The 27,601-nt window shown below is 45.3% G+C and overlaps 1 protein-coding gene across 2 annotated transcripts; it reads right to left on the bottom strand.

The window, feature by feature from the left end:
- Positions 1 to 203: 203 nt before the first annotated feature.
- On the bottom strand, positions 204 to 27,601 carry NEK9 (NIMA related kinase 9). Of its 2 annotated transcripts, XM_066322030.1 has the most exons (23): positions 27,350 to 27,601; positions 26,659 to 26,688; positions 25,702 to 25,879; positions 22,616 to 22,671; positions 21,695 to 21,765; positions 17,807 to 17,912; positions 14,730 to 14,861; positions 13,627 to 13,737; positions 13,003 to 13,067; positions 11,986 to 12,036; positions 11,090 to 11,282; positions 9,745 to 9,889; positions 8,635 to 8,835; positions 8,175 to 8,221; positions 7,200 to 7,355; positions 6,664 to 6,772; positions 5,976 to 6,137; positions 5,428 to 5,598; positions 5,156 to 5,215; positions 4,374 to 4,564; positions 3,995 to 4,159; positions 3,115 to 3,327; positions 204 to 2,713 (listed from the first exon to the last, which is right to left on the bottom strand). In XM_066322030.1, the coding sequence occupies exons 1-23, from the start codon at positions 27,536 to 27,538 to the stop codon at positions 2,591 to 2,593; spliced, it is 2,925 nt and encodes a 974-aa protein (XP_066178127.1). In that variant the 5' UTR covers positions 27,539 to 27,601; the 3' UTR covers positions 204 to 2,590. The 2 variants fall into 2 exon arrangements, with proteins under 2 accessions (XP_066178127.1, XP_066178129.1); XM_066322032.1 differs by lacking the exon at positions 26,659 to 26,688.

Here is a 27,601-nt window from a genome sequence, read left to right as displayed (position 1 = left end):
TTGTTGGTTTCTCTTAAGGAAGGGATAGAGAAACTGATTTTTTTTTAACCAGAGCAAAGAACCTAAAAGCCCTTTCACCCTCTTTCTATAAGCAAAAGAAAATAATCAAAACCAGAATGTGATAAAACAAGATGACGGTATCCATATTTCCCTTTCCTCTCTTGGAAAAAAAAAAGACAAGAAAAAGAGTTCAAACACAGGAGTATGAGTTTAAACATTTATTTAAACAGAAATTCCAAACCACTCCACCCTTTAACCTTTCAAAGACAACGACAAACTAGTTTTCAGCCAGAGTGTCAGAGCAGGCATAAGTTGTGTTCCACTACAACAACTCAGTAGCAACACTAGCAGGAGACCAACACGTATGGAGCTAGCACTGCAAGAAGGGGAGAAGTAAAAAGGGTTTGAAACTGCTCAAAGGCACTTCTGCCTGCCTGCCTTTCTGTTTTTAGCCCAAGAAAAAGGTGCTACCTTTAAACTGCTTTTTTTTGTTGCATAGCTGGCTGGTGTGAAATCCGTGGTCTGTAACAGGCACAACCTGGATAGCGTGAATCCTCTAAGGCACATATGAGATTGTGAAGCACAGGGCATCCACTGTTGGGAACCCTAATCCTCCACTAGATCCAAGGGGAATCCAGTCTGTGCACCTAGCTTCCCAACTGCAGAGCATTGAGAAATGAGGATAGCAGTGCACTGCAGGAGCGACTCTCATCAGCTTGGTGCTTGCTTATTGGACATGGCTCAGGCTCAACTTTTCAGTCCTCAAAGGCACTGTTACATGTGACCAACGACCCTCAAGCTGGGACCCTGACCTGAGAACTGGCTCCAATGCACATGGGGGAAAGGAGAGCAGAGTCACAAGGGCAAACAAGCCTGGCTGTACCAGGGTACCTGATTCTCAGCACCTCCCAGGAGGGCTCTCCTCCTGGCCCTGCTTTTGGTAGCAATGGACAGGCACACTGGAACGATCCTTGCCCTGGACACTGCATTGGGAAGACAGCACTTGATTCAGCTCCCAGATACTAGCAATAGGCACCAAAGAAGTATTTAAGGAGCATTACATCATAAGCAAATGGTTTGGCATCCACCTCTAGAGACAAATGGGGAATGCTAGATTCCCTGGAAAAGTCTCTGAAAAGAAGTCTGACAGAGGTGATATGATATCCGCCTCCAGTAGACCTAAGGCAATTCTAGTTAACGTGCCATTGATGGGGATCATTTAAGCCTGATGAAATCATAACCCCACTCTCACTGCAAAGGTAAGAGAACTTAGGACTGCTTGGAGGCACCACGTAAGGCAGGGGAGGCTAGCTGCTCCCAGGGTTCCTACCAATCCCATAAGCTTTACTTCAAAGTCAGTTTCGTAATAAATTTAAGGGGAATAAAATTAGCCTCATTCTCTAACAGAAAATGAGTAAATCTTGAGCATCAGACCATTCCTTTTCCTATCTCACATCTTCTTAGGAAAGCATCTCACTTCTTGAAAGAAGGTGAATTCCAGACTGAGATTTGATCATTCATGGTCTTTGGGGAAGGCTACATCCTGTGACCGCAGCAGTAGTGACCTATTCTGGGTAGGAAATGGCATTCCAGCTTCATCAGAACACTGAGTGGAAAAACACAGATTTTTTCCCACACCCACACAGCGTGTAGGCACAGGGACTGAGCAGAAGAGAAGCCAAGCAGGGAGCAGCTACAGGCTTATGCCAAGAAACCAGAAACTCTGGCACTCAAACCAAGTTGAACAGCTGGAGCAAGAAATGGGTAACTTAGTCTGAGGCCCAGATGCTTGGCATCTGGTTGGGAGGCAGGTGGTCTGAAATCGTGAACTACAGATCCAATCTCAGACATTCCCCACTACTGCTATGGGAAACACCTGATTCACTCATCTCGGTGCATTGCCTGGAAGTTGGAAAGCCCTCGGCATCCAGAATAAAGCCTTCAAACTCTGTCTGTGCAAACCAGTGGACACAGCCATATGGCCAGAAGCCATGCCTCGAGGCCAGGGACATGCTGTCTACTATTATCTCCCTAAGAGGAACATCTCCACTGCCTCCAGAATGATATATTCGCTGGTCCCTCTGCACCTGAGCAGAGAGAAGCAGCCTCTCCGGCAGGGCCTTACCATGTGGTAAGGAGAGAATCCTAGTCCTTCACCCCTCTGAAATGAAGGTGGCGAGTCTTAGGGTTCAGCCAGCTTCAGTACAAAACATGTTTCCTCCTCTCATCTAGAGATGCAGTGATGAATACTGGGGTCCCAAAGGCAGCTCCCGGGAAACAGTGAAACAATGAAAGGGCCACAAGCTGCTACTGGAGCCATCGCCATAATGGGGCCGTTCTGCCTCACGTGCAGAATTGACAGGTAAGGTACAAAGAGGAGCTGCTGCTGCTTCAATCACTGAGCTGGCCTAGAGCTCAAGGGCCCTCCCCCTCTCAAACTCACTCCTAGTTCATATCAAACGTACATGGGTGCTGCTCTGGAGCCTCCGGCCTCGCTCCTTGTCTGCGAGTGACCTGACGCCAGAAAAGCCGCTCTCTGCATTCGGTTAGTGTGCTGTGAAGTTAGATGGATCCCAGTGGGCTCAGGAGACTAGAGGTTGGAGCGGCACGAGTCCGTTCCCAGGAGACACCAGGAATCTGAATCCACATCGGGTTTCGGATCCACCTCCATCTCCTCTTTGGCTGTCTGTGTTCCTTTGGAATGAACCTTCACCTGTCAAAACACATAGCAGTTACCCAAACAGCTCCAGGACTAGCTGCAGAAAAGCTAGAAGCTGCACAAGGCATGGTTTGTATTCTCCACAGCCATTTGTGACTCTTTGCAACATCCAACTGCCCATCCCCTCTCATCATGAGAAATAAAGGTAAATCCCAAGTCCCTCAAAGAGTGGGCTGTCATCAGAGGAAACTCTTCTTGGCTTTATTCCTGTCTTGCTCCTGTCAGAGCCTGCATCAGCAGCTTATATACAAGAAACAGTATCTCTCTTAGTCCCAGTAAATTCTGCTCTGATAGAGATGGCTGTTAAGAGTTGTTTCCTTCTGCACAGCCTCCACAATCTGCAGGAGCCTGGTGAGCCCTGAGCATGGATGTGCACCCACATGATGGATTCTTACCTGCTGCATTTCCTCCATCTTCCTGCAGAACCGCTGGAGTTGGGCACTCAGACGAATGGTTTCCTGCTGCAGCTTCTTCTGATCATCCAGACACTGTAAAACCAGGCCTCGGAGGTGCGTCACCTCCACTTGCAGAGAACTGCACATGCAGCCTGCACCAGGAGATGCATCCTTCCCTTCACCACACGGTAAGGCTGGACTCAGGCAAGTGGGCTGCAGAGACATGGAAGGAAGTCAGGCCAGGTTTGAGTGCAACACCAGGAGTGGATATGCCACAAGATAAAAACACACCCAGAGTGTTATCCCAGACCTGACAAACTTCTAGCAGGCAGGGTCAACAAGCTACTCTTCTGTCTTTTGTACAAAGCCACTAGCTTCCTCCTTTTCCTGGGAAGGTTCTTCCTGTCCTCCTATCACCAAAATCCATCCGGTTTACCCCCATTTCCCTAAGCTTAGGATCCGTGCCTCCTCTTGGGACAGAAAACTCTTAGAGTTAGGTAGTCCCACAGGTTGCAGTTTCTCACTGATTTTCTATACCAATTCTTCTTCCCATCTCACAACAAATTCTGCTTTCTAAATTTCTGTTTTCTGCTAGGCTTCTGAGCCCTTTGCTTCTCTTTTTTTTCCAATTGCATTATACATGTCTTCCCATAGAACTGATCTCATTACTTTAAATCTGACTAAGAATCAGTTTTGTGTTCTAAATCCTTGGGATTTTTTCTCTTTGCAGCATCATCTCTGATTATCACCAGCCCTACTTTCCTCATCCAGATGAATTAAGCCAATCCAACAGTCTTTTCTCAGCTCTCCCCATAATTCAAACGTTGCCATTTATGGTCCTCAAGAGCTTTTAGCCAAGCATTCACTTTGATAACATTACCCAGGGGTCTGTTTTGGGCTTGTTTAATCCAACAGGTTCCTCAGAGGCCACTTTGAGTCCTTGAAGTTTCTGGTAAGGAAGAGTCTCCTTCTCAGGCTCTGAAGATGCCATGCTCAGAGGAAAGGGGCTGTCAGGCATGGGGATGAATTCAGCATTCTCCAGCTCCTGGACACATAAAACCAGCTCTGTCAGGCAGGTCATTTAATCTTCTCAATCGAGGCACCAACACCCTCTTGTGGTTAAGAAGGCAGCAAGCCTTAAGGGCTCTGTGCAACACAGCTCTAAGAAGTTATCAGAGTATTCCTCAAAGGTGGAAGGGGCCACCGAGTTTTCCCAGCCTAGATCCCCATTTTAAGGCATTTCTGAGAAACCACATTACCTGCCGCAGCCAGCCAGGGCAGGAGCTGCTGTCAGCACTGTTGCCTCCCTTAGCTTCTGTAGTGCTGATCCAGCCCCCCAGCTCACGATCTGCTTCCATGGTTCCCCGAAAGCCTCCACTGGGATTGGGGGTTTCCGCTTCCTGTTCATTATCCTCTTCCTCTCCTCCCCCAGTTGTGCAGCTCTGAGCCACTAGCAAACAGAAGTGAAAACTTAATACTTTTCCCCACCTAGGCCATTCCTGTTGCCAAGCCCCAGGTGGAGCAGAGAAGATGCACAAATTTGGACTGTATGGTCATGGTGAGAGCACACACTAGTATTAGTTCCCTCAGCAGTTTAGCTCCTAACACTCTCTGCAGTCCTCTCTGTAAGGGCCTGTGTGCAGCAGTCTTTTGCAATTGCTTGGCCCCAGGCCTCCCATAGGTGCAGGAAACTGGACTCCATCTCTACAGCAACTGCCCCAGTAGAGCCCCTTCCCATATCAGCTCCCTTTAATGCATTCCTCTCAGCTTTTCCTTGACAAACTGAAGTTCCTCTACTTCAAAGGACTTCAAACTACAAAGACCTCTCTGCACCCATGTTGTTTCTCCTATATTTCAGTTGTTGTCTCCTCAGATTTGGGCCATCCCTTCCCATGCATGAAATCATCTAGATTTCTTCCCTTTGAGCTCTTCTGTGGGGCCTTTCAAACATAGAGAAACCATGCTACAGGACCAAACCTCATCTACTCAAACTAACCACTGAGTGGACTTGAACCAGAGCTCCCCAGGGCAGGTTACTTACCAGTACCAATGGACAGACCACTGCTGTTGGATCGTATTGTTTTGGAGTTCAACACTTTTTCTGCAAGGAGAGAAGCATACTTTCAGTTAGACTGCCACACAGAAATCAGGGTAACTCCTACAGAGTCAGTGTTGCAGGCCTATGGCTCAGAGCAGCTTGCCACATTTCCCCCAGAAATTTAGTCTGCTCTCAGGCAAGATTTACAGTCTCCTGGGAAGAGAATATATCATCGTGAACAAGATCCCAAAACTACATCCTAAATTTCCACTTACCAACGATGATGATGGTGTGCCAGCCACGGCACGACAGGTCTGGAACATGATGCAATGAACCAAATATTGGCCGAGGCCACGAGGTACAAATGTCTGAGCCATGAGCTCTCTCAGTCGATGTCATTGCCAGGCGCCCGTTCCCGCCATTACCCCAGGCAAAGATATGGTTGTCTGAGGAGAGAGAAATTCAGAGACTCAATTCCCTCCCTCTTTCTCAGCCTGTAATTACTGTAAGGATCAGTCTTTCTGCTGTAACTGCTGTCCCAAAGTATCTAATCCACCAGGTCCATTTTGACAGTGGGAGAACAAACCAATAACAAACCTAACAGGCAGCCACCAAGTCAGTACTCTGCAGACTTAGTGAGAGCAAATACTTGGGGCTGCACAGAGCTGATTAACAGGGCAAGACAGCCCCAGTCTAGGAGGATTTTTTTTTATTTCAGCACTGCACTGCAGGGCTGGTAAAAGAAATGATCAGCAGGAGCCAGTTAACCACTCTCCAGATTAAGTTTAAAGTAACCCACCACAACTTGACAAAGTTCACTTACCATCAGTAGCAGCTATGGTGAATTCATCTCCACATGAAACCCTGATCACCTGCTTACCCCCCAAGGGGCCTCCCAGCAGGTTTATTCCCAGGTGCTTCTTATAGTCCCCAACACCAAGCTGTCCACACTTGTTGGAGCCGAAGGTCAGCAGGCGGCCTCGCTCTGTGAGGAGGAAGGAGGAGACAGTCACAGCCAGGGCCCAGCTCTGCAAGCAGCCATGCTACAGAGCACAGGCAGCAACAGCCCGTGGACAGGAATGGCTCTGCTGGAATGGCAGGCTGGAAGGGGACAGTGCCAGCCAAAACAAATGGGTTCTGTCTGGAAACACTTCCCTAGTTCCTTCACCCACTGCTTCCCTTTTCTGATCCTGGGGGCTGGGACTCCTCACAGCTCTCTGACTGATGTCACTTGGGCAAAGCCTAAGTTGATCATAAATGATTCCTCTGCTAGCCCAGAGCATGATTCTTCCCCAAACTTTTTTTCTCCCCTTTAAAAAAACAGGCAGGCTGACATTGCTGCTTCAGCTGGCCAGGAAGAAAGACTGCGGAGAAAAAGGAATCCTGAGTTCCTGGAGCAAGCATAAATCTTGCTACCAAGAGCAAAACCCCCAGTGTCAAGGGTCAGGCTGAAAGGGCAAAGTTGATGTGATGTAATCCAGCATTCAGTTCTTACTGCACAAGGCTCTCACCATCAATAGAAGCTGTGTGTGTCTTCCCTGGAGAAATGGTACGGATCTTGTAGAAGGACAGCTGCTTGGCCAAAGTGAGGGAAGTGGCGTATGGCACCTCACAGTATGTCTGACAAAAGATGTGGGTAAGCACAGAGTGAAAAAATCACACATTCATCAGCTAAGACCTACTCAAGGAAGTTAAGGTCTGACCACAATATTAAACCTAAAGTTTAGGTTTAATGGACCTAAAGTCTAGCTTTTAGGACCTAAAGACAGTCCTAAAACAAGTATGATAAAAGCCTGCCAGAATCCCTATCACTGCATAAGTCACCAAAGCAGCTCACTTGGTTTCACTACCTCAGTTCTGACATAAGCCCACAAGGCAAACAGAAAACTGAGGAACAAATTGCCTCTTCCCACAGTCTCAGTATCCATTGTCTTGACTGGAATTAAAGCATTGGCATGAAGCTAATGAATGCTTTGTCACAGGACTTCCATTTCCCCATATACTAGTGATTGCTGGGAGCTGGAGCCAGGGATGCAAACACACTTACATCATGATTGATTATCCCTGATGTGCACTGATTCAGGCCCAGCTTGTTGAACTCGTTGAGTCCACATGCCAAGACTTTGCCTGTCTGGGTAAGCAGGAAAGTTCCATCACAGCCACAGTGAACGGACACAATGTTTAAGGTCTTCGGAACATCCACCTAGGTGGAAGAAATATATCCTAAGAAAATAAAAATCCCAACACCTATTACATGGAAACTGGCACATGGAAAACGTATGAGGGTAGAACAGTGGCACAGCTAGTCTGGACACTATCAATGGCCAATACAGTTATTTTCTGTAAGAATACCATAAAGTCTGTAGCATATGGAAATTCTGGTCACAATGCAGATATTCAAGGCAGACACCAGTGACCAGCACAGGAATCTGAAATATGATGCATAGACAGCCTGGCCAGATGGGCTCTACAAACACCAAACCCAGTTGGATGAGCAGGGTTGGGTTTGTGTCTGTGCTGTGTGGGTGTGATACTGTGTGATCACAGATCTTTGCCCTCCAGGCACATCCTTATTTGTTTCTAACCCCCAGTGGGTTGGAATACTCCAGTTACCTCAGCACTGTATTTCAAGAGGGTTTTACTTTCAACTAATCTTTAACTCATTATATTACATTCAAAGACTTGCAGTAGTTTCACTGCTGTGAGTTTCCTCTACAGAAAGCCATTTGGTATTTCTCACTATGATTTCGACAACATTAAGCTGGCAATTCCAGTTCCATCATGGAAATCAGAGAAATTAAGCTCTAAGCTATGATTCTGTCTGGTTTGTGAGTGGTATGACTCTGCCACAATCTCTAGGAGAGAAATGAAGCAAAATGAAGTGAGGAAGCAAAGTTAAAACCCTTGTAAACTCCATAACGTTTCAGAAAAAACACCTGAACCTCAGAGAGATAGCACTTCCAAACAGCAACTAATTTGGATTTATGCCCTTGCAGATCTTGAGAAGTAGTCACAGCCCTACCTTCTGAGGGGTGTAGTGATCTTCTTCTGAATCCAAGCCCAAGCGTCCTGCATCAACGAAAATACTGCAGTTAAAAATGGCCTCACCAGGTGCCCATATCTAAGAACTGGTATTGTTTCTCCATAGCCCCAAAATAATCTCCCTACAGAACTAGAATCTCCCTGCTCTCCTACATCCATCATCACCTGCCAATCCACAAGAGAATCCAACCCCACTCACAGAACCATTGCCCCACCACAGAGAAGCCAAGTGGCACCCTAGAGCTTTCCAGAGTAAAGCCCTAAGGCTTCAGTCTCCAGTTCCCCATTTTTACCAGGAAAGTCCCAAAGAAACAATGGGGTTTGCCCCCAGGGTATACACCAGGCAGCCCTCACCCAGGCCCTGGCATTATACACCTGCACCAAGCCACTTTCTGGCAGTCATGTCCCAGTGCCTTTAGGGTTCAGGGAGATCTACCTACCGTACTCCCCACAGCCCCACGTGTAGACTTCTCTGTTCCTGGTCAGCACTGCCACATGGTTATCTCCACATGAGACCTGCTCCACAGCATTGGTAAGAAAGAAATCCAGCTGCAGGGGCTCAAGCACTTCAGAGCCATAAGCCTTGTCAACACCAATGCATCCATAATAGTCTGAGCCAAAGGCATACACCTGGCCCTCATCTGAAGGACAGAAGGGAAGCTTGGTCAGCACACAGGGACCATGTTAGGCTGCATATTAACCTCTTAGGACATGGTCAGAGCAACTTCTTTTCTGAAATCATCTTTAGTGCAGAAGAATGTCTGACTATGGTTCTTTCTTGTTCATGTTAAGACAGATCTTACATGACAAACTGCAGTTACTTCAGTGCCAAAAAATCTTTGGTTGAACCTGTCAATTTCTTTAACAGTAACCCACAAATTGATTGTATGGCTACCCAAGTCACACCTTCCTTAAAATGACCACCTGAGCTTATCTCTGTCAAATCTCTGCCTTTTCAGCACTGGCAAAATAAGCTTGAAACTACCTTCTTGAGAATCATTTGCAGAGGTAAAGCAAGAGTCAGATTCTTCTATAATGGACAACATCACACCTAACACATCCTTTAAGGTATGAGCAGGGACTAGAGACAGCTACCAGATGACAAGCATTCTGAATTAAACAGCAAATCCTAGATACACATTCTTTTTCAACACTGAGTGACTCTTTCCTCACACAGTCCAAAGAGTTTCAAACATATCTACATTCTCAACTTCAGGCTTCATTTTTCTTTAGTACAAGCATGTATGGAGGCAACATATGCACTGGTAAAAGCAGAGATTCTGCACAGACATGTGGATTTGTGGTCAACACCCAGCTTTATCACCAAAAAGGATCTCAAACGTTGAGATATAATCTATCCCAAATGTAATAATGTTGGTGCTATCCTCAAAACTGCGGGATGAGTAACGTATGGGGCTTTCTCCTTTGTGCACAAAGCTGTGCTAATCTGATGGTGAAGGCAAACATCTCCATCAGCTCAGCAACATGAGGGGATTTGTCAATGCCTACACATCCATACCAGTCTGAGCCAAAGGACTTCCAGCTCTCACCTGTGATGCACACTGTGAAATCATCTCCACAGGACACCTGGCGAATGGCTTTTCCCTGAAGCTTCTCAACGTGCTTGGGCTGCCGGTAGGAAGCTCTGTCTCCATGTCCCAGCTGCCCGTGCAACTTGGTGCCCCCCTGCATATTCTGTAAGGCAGAAACACCTGGTGAGGGTACGTTTCCACAATCCCAGAGAAGGCATCAATAGCTAACAGCACCTCAAGCAAAGAACAGAGGACTGCAAGCAGCAAGAGAAAATGTTCAGTCTGCTCTTGGGAAGAGACAGCTATTCCTGTGTGTACAGCAGGCAACAACCTCAATGGTAGTGATGCACTAACAAGGAGTGATCCAGCCTCAGGTCAGCAGCTGGTGAGGAATCTCTACTCCTTTTATCTGCAAGGCTACAGAACCTGCTCCCTATTGCAGGACTGAAATTCATCCTTCAGCTTTTTTGACTACTTTTCTAAATCCTAATGGCTGCAAAGAAATGCATAACCTGAAAGAAATGTCATTGAAACAGCCTAACATAGCAACTAGACAGGAAAACAAAATAAGTAGCCTTGAAATTAAAACTATTAATAGCTGAAAGTTTTCAGTGGCTGTTCTTGCAGGAACATGTAGCAAATTACTCCAAGATGTTCTCCCCCTATTTGGATCTTCTTCCTTTCTCACTGACTTATCTTCTAATCTGTTCTAACAGATTCTGTATAATCAATACAAAAACCCATGGAAGGCTAGAGATGGAGAACACCTCCATGTCACAGACCATCTAAACCTGAGAAGACTGAGTGCAATTCTTTAAAATGCATTACATGCTGACATTTTTTCTTCACTTCAAACTATTTCAGAATTTCCACTCATCATAAAAAGCAGAGTTGTTTAGCGTAAGATCCCTCTGCTTTCAGACACAAGTTGCCTTGCAGATGACAACTGTATTACAAAAAGGTCACTCATCCCACCAATTCTGATTTTGAAAAACTCTCCTCAAAAATACAAAGGCCAACAGAGAATCACTGAGTCTCCACTGCACACCTAGTAGTCAGGAATGGAATGAAGAGAGGATTGACTCAGTGTTTGGGCCTACAAGAAGACCATCTGCAAACCTCAACTGGACAGCAAGTCTCCAAGACACTTCCTGTTACAATGGAAAATGTCTCCCAGAAACACACTATCCTTGAGAGACTTGGGTCAGCCCCAAATCAGATGGCCTCAGTATCCACTGCAGTCAGATTTCTCTCTTTCCAAGTTTCCTGCCCATCTGGTTCAGAAAGGCTCATGAACGGTCAGCAGTAGATGTGAACCCTCCTTCCCCACTCTCACCCCTTTCCTGCAGTTTGTCTCACTTACCACCCAGGTGTAGAGCTCCTTCTCCACTGTCACCACGGCAAAGTGAGTGTTACCAGCACACACCTGGCGTGCACTGCAGCCACTTTTGATGGCATCCAGCTTCTGGGGAGTGGACTTCCCACCGCCCCAAACATACACCTCACTAGTGCGCGAAGTCACCACTGCAATGGGAGCCTCGTTCATGGTAGTTGACCTGCACAAGAACCCCCACAACAAAACACACGTGCTTTTAATCATGTGTTTGCATTCTCTGTCATCACCCCTTTTCCTGCTGCTGTCCAGCAGTTTCTTCTTCACAGCCATTCGTGGGTTTTATTGTCAAAAAGTTTTCTTCCAGCCCACGAAATGGGACAACTTCACCTAAGGTGCTCAGATAGTGTTAGTACTTCCAAGTTTATGGGGAAAAATTAGTCAAATTCTATCTGATAGATAACAGATAACAAGCTATACATGTCACAGAAGCTACCTGCTTCACAGACTTGCTGGCAGCTGTGCTGAACCTCTGCTACATCATATTTTATAGGAGATATTTATATTAATGTAATATTCATCATTCAGACAATCATATTCCTCCTGCTGAATGGAATCTCTGTGAAAGGAGAGATCTGCATTACAACTCAGACATGCAGGCTGTAAAGATTACATCCTCAGTAGGACAGATTACAGCTGGATGGGACTTGCTGAGGTACAGTTCCAGCCATACAAGTAAGTAGGAAATAAAAGGCAGAGCAAAACACAGGACAATAAGCATCCAAGTGCTGTGTCAAATTTCTAGCATTGAGGCATCTTCTAAACTACAGTATTCCATTAAGGCTGTCACAGACTAACACCCTCAGTTCCTCTCTGGGGAGCAGTTCTCTCCACACTTCCTTTCAAACACATGTCTAAATAATTACCTTGGTCGCTTATTTGGCCCATTAAGCAGCGTGACTTTCTCTTCCATCTCCCTGCCAAGAGAGAAAAAGGATTTTAGGAAACAGTAACATTGCTCTATGCAATTTACTGGCAAGCAGCACACACAGACTGTTTTCCTTTCCAACAAAATGGTGCTGCTTCTTGGAGGAAACATGGCAGCTGTTTACCAGCTTGCAGCAATACACAGTAAGTAGGGCAGAAGTAATGTGCCACACAGCTAACAAACTTCTAGAAGAGCTGAGGACAACAAACTACGTCTGTATAAAAATGCAGCCAACCAATACCCACATTGCACAAGAATAATCTTAAATGGCTAAATATTATCAGGATTTGGGCTTTTACCAATGCATACAGCAAGACAAAACACAAAGTCTGCTGATCACCAAGCAAGAGTATTGGTATAAAGTCTGCTGTTCCCAAAGAAACCTATGTGGAATAGAAACAGCCCAAAATTATCATCCATCTTTCATGACAAGATAGGGTGTGCAAGGCTGATTGTCAAACAAAGCTAAAATGAGCCACTTTCAATCCAAGTCTCTTCCAAAGAGGGAGGCAACAAAAGGAAAAATGATCCTTTTGTTTATCATCAAATGATCTCTATACTGAATGATCCATGTATTTTGAATGTTTATATTCAAAATAGCTTTTTCCAACGACTGCAAGAGGATCTCTGTGACTCTTCACACACAGAAATTTGAAGAGTAGAAAAAAGCACTCCTCAAAGAATCTCACAATGGAATACCTCTCAAGGTTCTCAATACAACAGCTTCTAGGGATGCAGAGACCTTTCCCATGTACCAACAGAACATCAGATCAGAAGACAAGACTGCAAAAAGGTACTTTTCCCCTAAAGAGAATGAAGTGCTTAAATACTGGCCTCACATCAGTCTAAATTCACTTAAGGACGTTGCTATGAAAGCATAAACACCACCAGCCTACACAAACCCTCCTGTTTTCCCTGTCAGCCATCCAGGTTTCAGGCAGGAGCATCTGATTACCTCCTGCGTTTGCTGAGAAGGGGATGTTCAAGCAATTCATCTGCAGTGGGTCTCTTCTCTGGGTCCTGAAAGAAAGAAGCAACAAGTAATTCTCTGGGAAATACTCATAATCTACAATAAAATCTTGGGCCAGAAGACTTCATTCAAGTCTGCACAGACTTCCTTCCTTGACTCCCTTCAGAAGAGAAAGGAATTAATTAAAATATTTAGAATGAATAGGGAAAAATACCACATGCAGAAGAGATTTGCGTGTTCCAAAGGTATTAATACTACATTTGCTTTCAATAAATCAATTCCCTACAGAAAGACAGAGCCCCAAGAGAGTATACTGAGATGATGCTCCTACCTCCACAGCACTGCATAAAAAAATAATTGCTTCTACCAGCCCATTAAATACTTGTCATCAGAGCAAACCGAGCACACCTCCAGAGCCTGCAGGACTGAGACAATGCTTTCAGAGGACTGGAAAAAGCCCAACCTTAATGATACCTCATGCCTCACAAAAATCACCCTGCATCAACAGCTCACATACTGAAACAGGCATGTCATTCCCCTTCACCCCTGAATTCCATGGCTGAGACAGCTGGGAATGGGTATCTGAAAGTTAGAAAGTATTTCACCAACCTGATCAAGGCAGGAGTTCACCATCTGGATCAGCTCCCAGGAATAGACAGTGGAATCAACCTCCATGGCACGATTTCCCTGTACAATCTTCACACAAAGGTTCAGGGGATTCTAGGCAGAAACCAGAAACCAGCCATAATGGAACCAAGCTGGAAAATGTGTCCAGTGGGGAGAGACGCTATAGGCCACCGCTATTTCCTTCCTCCATCTCTGATAGGAAATGCACCCCTCTTCTTCCCTGCCTAGCAGGCTCTCCAGAAATCTACTACCAATTCCTACAGAAATGGTACCTCTGAAAGCTAGGACTTAGTGGCAACATCCAGCATTTCACCAAATTCTCCAACAGTGCAGGGAGAAGAGGCTTCCCTTGGCATGAAATCTCTTATGCCCCATATTGCCATTAAACACAGCACAGCAGCAAAGTTGCTGGGGACCAGAGAGTCACCACTGGAAAAAGTCAGGAAAGGATGGTATTCTCACACCTTCTCTTTCAGGGTTACAAAATCTTCCCTACAGCAACTAGCAGCTTTTCCCATCACATGGCACAAGCTAGAAAATTACATGTGTCAGCCAGCAATGCTCCTTTCACCCTCCCTATGCCAGCTTGACCAGACATCTTTTGCAACCAAGCTTTGACAAACAGTAACAGGATTACATCCTATGAATTATGAAGGCTGGAACTTTTTGCTACAGAATGCTACATAGAAAATTCACAGCTAGTAAGGCTAAAAGAGCAAAAAGAATACACAGCCACAAACTTCCTCCTTGCAGTGGAAAGGATACTTCGTTCACAACCATGATACAAATTAGCACAGTTATTATTCTGCACCTAGTAAACATGGGCTGCAGAAAAGGGTGGGTTTGGCAGGAGCCAGAGAGGCTGCTGCATCTCTGCGAGAAGGGAAATCTGTACAAAGGGTAAAGAGAATATTGCAGACATTTTCTCTGGCTATAGGTGTGACTTTCAGGCCACTGTTTTTTTTAATTAGCAGACTTAAACAACAATGAAAGAAAAACATGACAGAAGAAAGCTATGAGCCAAGAGTGAATCTTAGGACAATAAAAAATAAGGTTATTCAGTCCATACAGGTTTGCAGACTTACAGTAGCATCAAAGGTCCTCTTCAAAGTAAGCAGCTCAAAGATGACACAGCCCACAGCCCAAATATCTGATTTGAAGTTGTATTTCACACCCTGGCAGAGTTCTGGGGACATGTAATATGGAGTTCCCACCAGCTAGGAAAAATAACATTTAAAAATCAGGAATGATCCCACAGCCTTCAATTCAAGAGCTCTGAATCCATTATGTTCGCACAGGACAGAGCCAGACACTGATCTGACACAGCACTCCAGTGATATACCTCCCTAATGTGTTGGAGGGATGGGAACAATAAACACACTTTTCCCCGAGTCATCCACAAACCTGTCTGGTCCTGAGCTTCCTAAAAGATCTTAGACACCTCTCTTCTCATGTACCTGACGTGGTACATACTTCCCACTAGAGTAATAGTCACAAAAACACAGCAAGGACTTTCCCCTCTCTTAAATATACATAATTTAGAGGTAATCAGGGCTTTAAGTACTGACCAGCATATGGAAAACATCACATGAGTTAGGAAAAAAAAAGGGATCTAGCAAACCTTCCAAATACAGATGCCAGACCTTAGCTATGGAGCCACTCTAATCACAAGATACTGCCAGGACAAAGTCTGCTCTGTCTCAAAAGCAAAGAAGGGTTCCTTTCGGGTCAGTACGTAGAAAGCTGGCTTGAGTCCCACCCAAAAGGCTTTCACTTCAGAAGTGGACTTTCCTGAACAATTGTTTTGTGTAGAACAAACACCTCCACCACACAAAAAATCCAAAACCCTGCACATAAATACAAAGGTCTCCCAGGTACTGCAGAAGTAGTGGCTTAGCTCAAAGTCACAAGAAGGACACACAGAACAAACATGATAAAAGACATAAGAATGAAGCCTCCAGATGAATGGAGCTCACTCCTCAGAAAGAAACTAGACAGCAAAACAAAATAAGACAGAATTTAGAAAAAGGAGAAACATTTATAGATGACCTCTTTTCAACTCTCTCAGCAAAGCTCCAAGGACTACAAAGCCTGCCCTTCATGAGACTCTGCAAGTACACTGGGCTACCTAATGGGCACATTCAGAATGTGCCATCTCCCTCCCATTTCCTGTTACAGAGCGTGACCACTGCAGAGCCACACGAGTCCCAGCCATGGGAAGGTTTAGAAGCCCCAAGATTTTGAGTATCACACAGAGAACTAGGACACTGCACCTAAACCTTTTTTAAGCAAAGGATAATGTAAGCTTTCTGTAAGACAGACATATTTTCTGTATCTTCAGAAAATGATAGATTAAGAAATCAGTGTTTAGTAAGCAAGATGTGAACATTGTACAAAATCACAATTTGACTGCTACAATTACAAACACTGATAATAACACGTTTTGCATTCATTTCCCAAAAAAAATTACTTCCAGTCTGGCACTGGTCAGTAGGCTACAAATTGAGCAACTAGACCAGAGTATAGCCAGCATATAAAAATCAAAATATGGTTGAAGGTGTGTAGTTCAAAACCTTTCAGACATAAAAAAGAAAAAACAATGCTTGCAGGTGTAGTAAGTATAGATGAACAGACAACACAGGCAAAAACAAACCTGGAAATTCACAGCACAGACTGAACTGCCTCTGAAAGGCCATGAAAAGTGGCCTTTGACAAAGTGTGACAAAACAGAAGTGGTTCTGCTGCAGCCCAGCCTAGTGATGGCTTTATGCAGTAGCCTTGAGTTCCCACTTACAGTGGAACTGCAAAATAATGCTCATGTTCTGGAAGGGGACTGGCAAGTATTTAAGTACACATCCTAACAGAATACCTGGCATTAAATTGAATAATACAGCCTGGTAAGGGGAAGCGTGAGCTGGCTTGTGTCTCAAACTACAATAAAGGACTTAGTGGATAGGAACCTCAGATAATGTCTCTCTTTCCAAGCCGAACACTCATCACAGAAATTAATGGAGCTGAGAAATCCAAGCTGAACCTTTTAGGTGCCTGCAATACAGCTTACCCTGTGCCATAACTGGCTGCAAAAATGCTTTCTTGGCAGGGTCTGGAATAAGGCCAGGCTTGACAGCCTTCTGGTAGCATTCATCTCTCCTACAAAGCTTTTCCCCCCTTCAGACACATTACCAATAAACCATACATCTGGTTACCATAAGAAGCACAAGTGCCTTTCTTTCTTCTTCATAATTCGGTTCAGAGCCTGAATATTGAAGAGGTTTGAGACATGCCTATGGCACAATGCAAGGTCAGGAACACACATCCAAACTATCTCAGATGCACCCGAGGCAAAATTTATCTGTTAGCAGAGCAGCGTGACAAAATTAATTTAATTTGTTAAGCTGGCCTTAACCAGCCCAGAGGGAGAGTGTTTGTTCTGATATGGCTGTAATGCTGCCTCTGTCCTTCAGCTAGCACTGCCTTCATGTTACACAGATTCACCTTTAGAAGTGCTATGCCTAGGGGAAAGAAGAGCATTGCTCTCTAGCATGGCTGTGCTAGCTCTGGTACAATTCTATTCCCATAGTGGCACCTATCTTTAGTCTACTGCTGCTTTTCAGAGAGACAGACCTCCAAAAGATAACCTGGGAGCAAGGATAACTCCAGGCTGCAACACATCAGCAAATAGGCCAAAGTTAGTGAGATAAAGTCAGGAAGTAAAGTTGTAGCAAGGCAGGTGTCAGTCTCCAAGTAATAAGAGACAAGACAAGAAGAAATGGCCCCAAGTTGTACCAGGGGTAGTTTGCATAAAATACTAGGAAAAATTTCTTCACTGAAAGGGTCAGGGCATTGGAACAAGAAGCCCAAAAAAGTAGTTGAGTTTACATCTCTGGAACTGCCAAAAAAACCTGTGGATGCAGCACTTGGGGACATAGTTTAGTGGTGAACACAGTGGCGCTGTGTTAACAGTTGGACACTATGACCTTAGAGATCTTTTCCAACCTTAATTCTATGATACTGTAACTCTGAGGGAAATTGAGGGGTGAGGAAAAGGAAAGTAACAGAAAACAAGCAGAGAGAATGTACAGTGTCCCTGGTGTTCTGCAAGACACGCAGAGATGAAAGAAAACCACAACTCAGTTTGCACACAAAGATGGCAGATACTCACAGTCTCAGCCATAGAGTACTCGGAGTTCAGCTTCTTTGCCAACCCATAGTCTCCCAATTTAATCAGGTTTGCCTTGGTTAGAAAGATATTTAATGTCTTTATGTCTCTGAAACAAGAAAAAGAAATTCAAACACTCAAATACCCTTCCAGATTTCACAGCTTTCCACATATTACTATACTTTCCCCCCAAAATGAGCTACTTGCTACTCTGCCAGCACTGTGTCACACACACATACACAGAGTTCTCCAAAGGCAATTTTACCCCAAGCACTGGGGCAGTAACTGCAGTTATCCATGTTTTATCACATTCCTTATGCAAACACAACACAGTGTCAAAAGCTCAGGCTCAGACACCTACATAAAGGCCACTGATCAAAGATAGTTCTTTCCTCTCTCAGTTTCTTCTCGTATGAAGGTCATTGAGCAGGTCTTATTTTTGCTAGTTTTATAAATAGACCCACGCCAGGAGACACTGTGTTCACTAAAAACATAAGTGTAAGTATGAATATGTATGAATGCAAATATAAACACATACATGGAGGGTGTGAAACAGATCCCACTCTAGAACTTAAGCATAATGTCCTCATCCCTCAAGAAGAACTCTTTATAACATGACACAGGACTCTAGCCCATGAGTTGGCTGAGCTGGTTGAGAAGGCTTTAGCCTAGGTTTGAAGGGGGAAGAAGGTAAGACCAGGTTGGCTAGACATGAGGCTGCACACCAGTGCTGGGAGGGAAATTGATAGCCCAGTAAAGTGCATCTGCACCGATGCACACAGCGTGGGTAACAAATAGGACCTGGAAGCACTGCTCAGCAGGAAAGCTGGGACATAGCTGTCCCCATGGAAATGTGCTGGGGGGACTCACACCACTGGAGTGCTGCAGTGCAGCTCCTCACACGGGACAGGCAAGCAAGGAGAGGTGGTGGAGTGGCTCTGACGTTAGGGAGTGTTTCGACTGCACAGAGACCAAGGTCAGTGACAACATGGCTTGGTGCCTCGGGGTGAGAATCAGGACTGTCCCACCAGGATGAAGGGCCAGAATATCATCTGGCTGATGCAGCTGGCTGATGTTTCCTGATCACCAGTTTTTGTGGGAGGTTTTAACCTGCTGGATGTCTGCTGGAAACTCAACACAGCAGAGAGGAGGCAGTTTAGGAGGTTTCTGGAGGGTGTGGAAGATAACTTGGTGACACAGCTGGTTAGAAAGCCTCCTGGAGCAGTGCCTGCTGTTTCTGAACAGAGAAGGGCTGGTGGGAGATGTGGTGGTTGGAGGCTGTCTTAGGTAGTGACAGAAACAAAATGACAGTTTTCAATTCTGGGTAAAGTAAGGAATGGGATCAACAAAACCTCTACACCTTGGAGTTCTGGAGGGCAGACTTTGGTCTTTTCAGGACAATGGTTCAGAGACCCTTGGGAAACTGCTCTTAAAAGAAAAGGGGTTTAGGAAGACTGGACATACTTCAAGAAGGAAATTTCAGAGATGCAGAAGTAGGCTGCTGGAGAAGCTGGCAGTCTATGACCTGTATAATTGCACTATTTCCTGGGTTAGAAGCTGCCTGTGTGGCCGGGCACACAGCGCAGTGCTGATGGGTGCCACATCCAGTCAGTAACCAGTGGTGTTCCCCAGGGCTCAGTGTTGAGGACAGTCCTGTTTAACACCTTTATCAACGTTTTGGGAGCAAAATTTTATCAATGACTGAGAGCACCCTCAGTCAGTTTGCAGACAAGCTGGGCAGGAGTGTTGATGGGCTGAACGGTAGGAGAGGCTCCACACTGGGATCTAGACAGGCTAGATGGACGGGCTGAGGCCAGTTGCAGAGGTTCAGACGGTGAAATGTCAGGTTCCTGCACTTGGGCCACTACCACCCCAGGCAGTGCTCTGGGCTGGGGGCAGAATGGCTGGAAAGCTGCCTGGCAGAAAAGGGCCTGGCAGTGCTGGTCAACAGCAGCTGAGCATGAGCCAGCCTGAGCCCAGGTGGGCAAGAAGGCCAGGGACATCCTGGCTGGTATCAGGGAAAGCATGTCCAGCAGGACCAGGGCAGGGATTGTTCCCCTACACTCAGCACTGTAAAGGCCCAACTTCGAGTCCAGTGTTGGGCCCCTCACTGCAAGAAAGACATTGAGGTGCTGGAGTGTGTCCAGTGAAGGGCAATGGAGATGGTGAAGGGTCTGGAGCACAAGTTCTGTGAGGAGAGGCTCAGGGAGCTGGGGTTGTTTAGCCTGGAGAAAAGGAGGCTCAGGTGAGACTTTATCACTCTCTTCCACTGCCTGAAAGAAGGTTGCAGCAAGGTGGGGGTCAGTCTCTACTTCGAGGTAACTGGTGACAGTTGTCACAAGAGGAAACTGCCTCAGGAGGCAGGTTCAGGTTGTATATCAAAAGAATTTCTTCACCAAATGGGTTTTTAAGCATTGGAATGGGCTGTCCATTGGAATGGAAGTGGTAGAGCCACATGTCTGGAAGTGTTCAAGAAACAACTAGACATGGCACTTAGTGCTATGGTTTAGTTGACATGATGGTGCTCAGTTGGACTCTTGAGATCTCGGGGGTCTTTTTCAACCTTAATGACACCATGATTTTATGACACACTATGCCCAAGAGATCGAAATGCTGATGGGCCACAAAAACACTGAACTCTAAAACTGATAGAAAACACTCTCTCCCAGACAGAGTAATCTGTGAGTAGTTTCACAGATCAACACAAGAGGCTGGAAACAGAGAGAAGTCCCCACAGCATGATATGCTTCTCACAGCCAACACTTCATAACACCCTCTTTTCCTAACATACCATCAACAACTTCCCAGTGTAGGTCAGGAAAACATCAAGCAAAGCAGCACTTTGCATTCATCCACTTGGGGCATCGCAAAGTCCTGGGGTCACTCTGACAATGTCTGCAGCAGAAGGAAATCACTGCAAACATTTAAATAATTGTTCAATTCATTACGGAAGGATCTGGGGCCACACATGTTCAGAGGTGGTAAGCAGGAAATTACTGCAAAGCAGGACAGACATGACATCCTCTTCAGGCCCAAAACTTAGGCACTACTTTACTGAGTGTAGGCTATGAACACCTCATTAGCAAGGCTTGCTAATTACTAAAGATTCAGAATGGCAGCAGCCAGGATGCTGTTCTATAAAAAATATCCTCACACAGCTATGCCCATAAGTTAGTGCAGCACATGATCCAGCTGTGCTGGAAGTGGCTGTCTACATGTGCAATATTCCCCAGAACATTGCAGCCTCCCTGAAACACACATAAGACATGAAATCTACTGCTCCAAAACAGAAAAAGATAATTAGCTACACGTTAAAATCTCAGAATAACTGTCAAAACTACCACTACAAGCTAACAGACTCTATTAGTTCCTTAAGTAACAGGCCAAGAAATATAGATTCAGACAAATGCAGGACAAATCTTCACATGGGTTATACTAGAGCAATGGACAAATGCAAAGTCTTCATCACCATCAGCCTCCAGGAACTGCAGGATGATGCACACACTGGCTTGCAGCTATTAATTGTGGAAGAGGTTTAAAGTACCTTTGGCCTGTGGTAAATGCTATTCCTACCCACTTTAACAAACACCATTTACGTGCTATCGCAATAAAGGGCAAATTTACTTCCTTCCTGTGTGGATAAACTCTTTGTTCACACAGCTGCAGTTCCTTTTTCAAATACAAGATTTCCTGCACATTTATCACAAGACGGTTTCACATTTATCACAAGACGGTTTCTAGCCCAATAAAAAAAGGATTCTTAACATCTAGGAGATCCTATTACACTTTGGAGAGAAGCTTGGTGCTTGCTTTTAACACAGAAACAAAGAAGTTCTTCACTCACCCCCATGAACTGCACTGGTTAGCTCAGCTTTCTGCATGCACACTCACCTGTGAAGAATTCCAGCTCGATGAATGCAGCTCACAGCTGATGCAATTTGAAAGAGATACCAAACCACCATCTACATAGGTAGGAATATAAGCATAATGTGAGGCTCGAAAAAAAAATTAAAAAACCACAAAATCCTACACATTCCTGTCACACTGAGGGCCTGGCCATACCATTTAGATGCTCTTTCAGGAGCATGAAAATTTTAGAATTTCCTGGTTTGGAAATCTCTAAGGAAGTTATTTCAATAGGTAGATTGTTCTACTTCCATTCACAGTGTCTGTCCTGACAAGCATCAGAGATTCAATAAGTGAAAAGACTTAAGAATGACAACTAATGGCCACTTGGGAAACATCTACAGTTGTGGTCTCCAAAACATGAATTGAGACCATTAAATACTCTCCATAAGCCAGAAAGTTTTAGAAGACACTATATTAGACAAGTAAGTGTAATCATTAATCAGCTCAGCATGCAGTGAAAGCAGACAGCAAAAAGTAAGTTTAAATAAAATAAAAACAGAAAAAGAGAAAGAGTAAGACAGATTCAAGGAAATTACTTGAAAAAAAAAACCCTGCAAAATTATTAAGAAGGGAGAGAAATGAAGGCCCATCAGGAAGATACACAGAAGGAGGTTTAAAAGTTAAATGTTTGCCAAGATGATAAGGTGAAGAAAGCCATCTCTTTTCCATTATTCCTCTGTTGGAAATATGTATTGCTTACAGAAAGTTAAAAAGGAAAGTAAGAAGTTTCAGATAGTCTACAAATGCTTGCAATATTGAACCAGGAGGATGCCAGCTCCCAGATAAACACAGAAATTCCCTGCCATCACAATGAAAAAAAATTTGAAGAAATACTCAAATAACCCAACATATCTCCAGAACATTAGGCCAGCCCCACTGCTCCCTCAAACCATTCCAAATTACCTCTTCTTCAAACAGCTTGTCTTTCTGTCGCAGAATCTTGTCATAGAGATTCCCTCCTGTAATTGTGAGTGAGAAAGACAGAGAGGTTCATCTTAGTTAATGGCAGCATTTACTCTGCTCAAGTGCTGCTGGGAGTACTCAAACCCCCTAAGAGATCTGATCAATCACTATACCTATTTCTCAACATTTTTCACTTAAACTGGTCAGGCACTCACAAAATTAAGCTCTTCTTCGATCTAAGAACTTCAATGGTGTATTGAAACCTAAGCAGAGACAACTCTTTAACACCACCCTCTAATACACTCTGAAAAATAAATCAGTAAGCTTGGCCAGCAGTCCCTACTTTTTTACTTATTTTTTGCAAGTGCTTCTTGGGGTATGTAGACATGTATTAGCTGTACACCAAATCACATGAGATTGTCCTACTAAGCATTATATATACAAATAATAGATTAAAAAAGAGAAAGAAAACAATATTTAAGTCAGAGTAGTCCCTGAAAGCACAATTTACTGTCTTTCCCTACCGACTCCTCAGCTCTGACTGGGCTCTCCTTTATCTGAGAGATATTATTTTATGCCCTGCCCAATACATTGGTGCAGAATTGACAAAGCACTGACAACAGCAGTACCACTGACAGAAGCCTGAAGTCAGCAGAAATCTTCAGTGCACCCCATGACTTCAGAAGAGCAGGTCGAAAGTCAAGGAGAGCTAAAAGAAATGATGCTGAAGGCTGCAGGTAGAGAAACTCCCTGTCAGATCAGCACCCAAACAGTAAATCCCAAAACTCTGATCACCTCACGTTGCCATTCCAATTCCCAATTATCGTGTATTATGTCTTAATTGTAATGGATCACCAGGACCATGCCCATGGTGCAAGACAGCTTTTGGCTGCACGATTCCCATGGGCCTGTCAAGTGCTAAATGTCCAAAACAGGCTGCAAGGACTCCTTTGTCTATTTGAGGGACTTAATTCAGACTTCCATCTAAGGAAGATTTTTCTAATTAAGATTCCCTTCACTTAATTTCTTCTCATTAAACCTTGCTGTAACTTCTCAACATTTCTTTTTTCTGCCTTATGTTCGCATTTACAAATCAGCTACAAATCACTCTTCACATTCACAACTTTACCAAAGCATTCACTTCTGCCACTTCTTATGAATGTCTTTTCTAACCATTCAAACTATGCAGGCTTTTAGTCAATTGTGGTCTTCATCTCTCTTTTTCTCTCTTTTCTTCATCTCTCTGCAGCTTTTCTGAACCAGAGAACAGGATGATAAGTACTACACTGCCAAAATCCCACACAAGGAGACAAGTTAGCTCGTGACTCATATAACCAATACCTCTATGCACACGTATAAAAAACAAATTAATTTAGTATTTGTTTCATCTAATCGCATCTAACCTTCCAACATAGTTTATTCTCTTTTCAATTACTGTATTTTATCTTCTGAAATATATTTCATTTGTATTTACTGATGCTATCCTATGGTAAACCCAAATCTTACAGGACCATGATGTACACATGGAACTAAAGTCAAATAAACCAATAACTTGGCCTCCTCTTCTGTAAAATGGGGGCAACGTTCATTGAAATTCGAAATTCTTTTCTAGATCTTCAGAAGAGACAAGCCAATTAAACAGCAAAACCTTTGGATTCTGAGGAGTGTCTGAGAGTGACCAGCCCAGCCTTACTTTAAAAATTACTCACAAATTATCTTGGGCTTGTACACTGTACAAAAAAGCCAAAGAAACAACTATTAATGCAGTGGCAAAACCACTGTGTGGAAGTCCAAGCAAGATTTTATCTTTCTCGTGTCCCTTGTTCTCTATTATTCAGACACATTCAGGCAACACCAGTTACACACTCATCTCTTGGTTATTACCTCAAAGCCAGCAGAGGCATTTACAAATGTGCACAGACGTCAATACTACGCAGTTTTTCTCTATGACCTCAAACAAATTTATAATGGCCTCAAGCACGCGGTCTTTTCAGGGCAAGTAGGTAATCCACAGAGAGAGAACCCCTAAAATAAAAGGAGCCCCAAAGAGCTAACATTCCCCTATGCTTGCACTGGACTCCACCCTCAACAAGAACAAAAAGCAGAGAAGAACAATCAGCTTTGGCCAAGCTGCCAACCAGGGTGTCTGACACCCTTCAAAAATACTTCGCATAACTCTGTTTTGCTCTCCAACCTGTTCCAGTGAAAGCAATCTGTTGTATAAAGTGATCACAACACAATGATAGCCTTTTCCAGCAAAACATGTTTCTACTGATGAGCCAAGGCTTTACACAAGCCCTGTACAAAACCCAGATACTTTTCCTGGGGAGCTGTCCAATTCACCCAAACAGGAACCACACTGTAGCTCTAGGCAGGTGTTCTGCTGTGTATGGGCTCCCCTTCCTGCAGCCTAAGAGCAGCTGCTAGTCACAACCTCACTGCAAATCCTTCTATCCCTCCATCTGAGCTAGGACTGCTTCCCCTGCAAATCCAAAACCACCATCTGGGCTACTCTCGGACAGAATCTTAAAATTTTCTCCACCACCAGATGGACCAGGTTTGTTGTTCGGGTTTTTTCAGTAGTAAATGTAAAATCTGAAAGCAGAAGGTGGGAAAAAGTCCTGACTGCCGTGTAGCAGGATATTTTTAAGCTCTGATTTATTATTGCCAAATTATAAACCTATTTAAGTGACAGTACTGAAAAAAAAACCAGCCCTGCTTTGTACTGGTAGAGAGGCCCAGACAGTGTTTTCCCACTGCCCTCCTAAAAGAACACAGCAAGGTGCACTAGAAGTGTTTATCACAAATAATCCACTCCTTCCAGTGCACCAGCCATTCAGAAAACTCAAGAAATCACCTACAGCATAAACTGCCTCCACAAACTACTGGGCTTCTTTTTTTTTAGCACCCGAGACACAAATCAGAAGGGTTCTCAGTCTCTTCTTCAGGAGCTACACAGCAGGATTCACCTCCACTCCTTTGCTCTCCAGATGACACTGCACAAGAAATCCTTGCTGCAGGCTCTGCAGGAGGGTGACCCAAACACGTGGCAGCTGCCTGTTTATAAATGGGAGCAGGGATCTCACCATTACAGTACTCCAGCTCAATGAGGAGCGTGGTGTTATCCATGAAGTGATTGTAGTATGCAATGATGTTCTCATGCTGCAGCAGGGCCAGGATAACGATTTCATTCAAAGCATCACGACGCTCCTTTTCTGACAGCCTGGTCAGGTCCACCTCTTTCCACACTACAAGTGAGTCATCCTGAAACACAGAAACATCTTTCAATTAAAAACACACTGTTATGGAGGGAACACTATGCGCCTTTAGAGCAGGAAATTAAAATAGCAGGAAAAGTAAAAGACTTTCCTGTCTCTCACGGATTTGAGACAAATATTCTTCACAACTTAAATTTTGAGGTTCGTTATTTGTCATTAGAAATAGTGATGGCCTGAAGCCGTCTTTATAGGTGGCCAACACTCACTCCAGGAAAAAAAAAAAAAAACAACAAAAACCCAAACAAAACCAAAGCACCAAACTAAGGGAAAGACACAGGGTTTGTTTTATTTCAGTCAAGACTAAATATACTCCTGTTCAATAAAGAACATTGTATTTTTAATGTTGTGACTGTAGGATACTGTACAAGACCATAAGCTGTTACAAAGATTCAAAGGACAAAGCCTAAAGAAAAACCAAAACGAAACAAAAAACCAAACCCAAAACAAACCAATAAGGAAACCAGAATGAATTTAGATTTAGTTTGCCCTTGTTAGACCCACACAAATTGTCAGCCATGCTACAAGTGATCTCTGAAGTGAACAGTGTGCACTTACTCCTGCCCAAGCCATGACACCTCAAGGCGGCCAGAAAAAAACTGAGGAACTTACCTTTGGAACTAAATCAAGCATTTTTTTCCCTTGACAGTCGCTAAAACCACAACTACAATTGAACTGGATGGTATTAAACGAGTTGGGAGCGACGGGAAGACTGGCTTTTCATCCAGTCTCCCCTGATTACACTGAAATGCTGAGCATGTAAGTTACCTGTATGAGATGCCCCCATGTCCTCTGTGACTGGAACAAAACAGAAAAATGAGTAATCTCCCAGCGTCAAAAGAATATTCACATCTCCCTGCAAAACCTCAAGGGACCCAGACTGGCAGTGCCCAAACTGTTACAAAGCCCAGCCCCTGCACCTCTGGAGACCGAGGGCTGAAGCTGTCATTCCGTACGCGGGCTGTCCCCAGAGCCGGGCGATGCCATCCTGGGGGCTGTCAGCACCACCCCGGGGCCGAGCCCCGCTGCGGCTCGTGGGCCACCGGCGCCTCCAGGCACCGGCCCCGCTGTCCCTGAGGGCGGCCCCGCTGTCCCTGAGGGCGGCCCCCGTCCCTCTGGGAGCGGCCCCGCTGTCCCTGAGGGCAGCCCCGCTGTCCCTGAGGGCGGCCCCCGTCCCTCTGGGAGCGGCCCCCGCTGTCCCTGAGGGCGGCCCCCGCTGTCCCTGAGGGCGGCCCCGCTGTCCCTGAGGGCGGCCCCGCTGTCCCTGAGGGCGGCCCCCGCTGTCCCTGAGGGCGGCCCCCGTCCCTCTGGGAGCGGCCCCGCTGTCCCTGAGGGCGGCCCCGCTGTCCCTGAGGGCAGCCCCGCTGTCCCTGAGGGCGGCCCCCGCTGTCCCTGAGGGCGGCCCCCGTCCCTCTGGGAGCGGCCCCGGGCCCTGTCCCGCCGCCGGGCCCTCACCTACCTCGGTGCGGCGGTAGAGGGTGGCCTCGCCGAAGGCGCCGCGGCCCAGGGTGCGGATGGGGATGTAGTGCAGCTCCTCCTGCTCGCCGGGCACGCCGCCGCCGCCGCGGGAGCCGCCCCTGCCCGAGGACTCGTTGCCGAAGTCGGAGCTGATGGAGTCGCAGTGCCGCTCGTACTCGCCCAGCGACATGGCGACGGCGGCGCCGCTCGGCCCGGCGCTCCCTCAGCGCGGCCCCGCGGGCTCCATGTCGGC

The sequence above is a fragment of the Sylvia atricapilla genome, chromosome 6 (genome assembly GCF_009819655.1).
Source record: "Sylvia atricapilla isolate bSylAtr1 chromosome 6, bSylAtr1.pri, whole genome shotgun sequence".
In the NCBI taxonomy this organism is placed as follows: domain Eukaryota; kingdom Metazoa; phylum Chordata; class Aves; order Passeriformes; family Sylviidae; genus Sylvia; species Sylvia atricapilla.
This window is presented reverse-complemented; position numbering and strand designations above follow the sequence as displayed.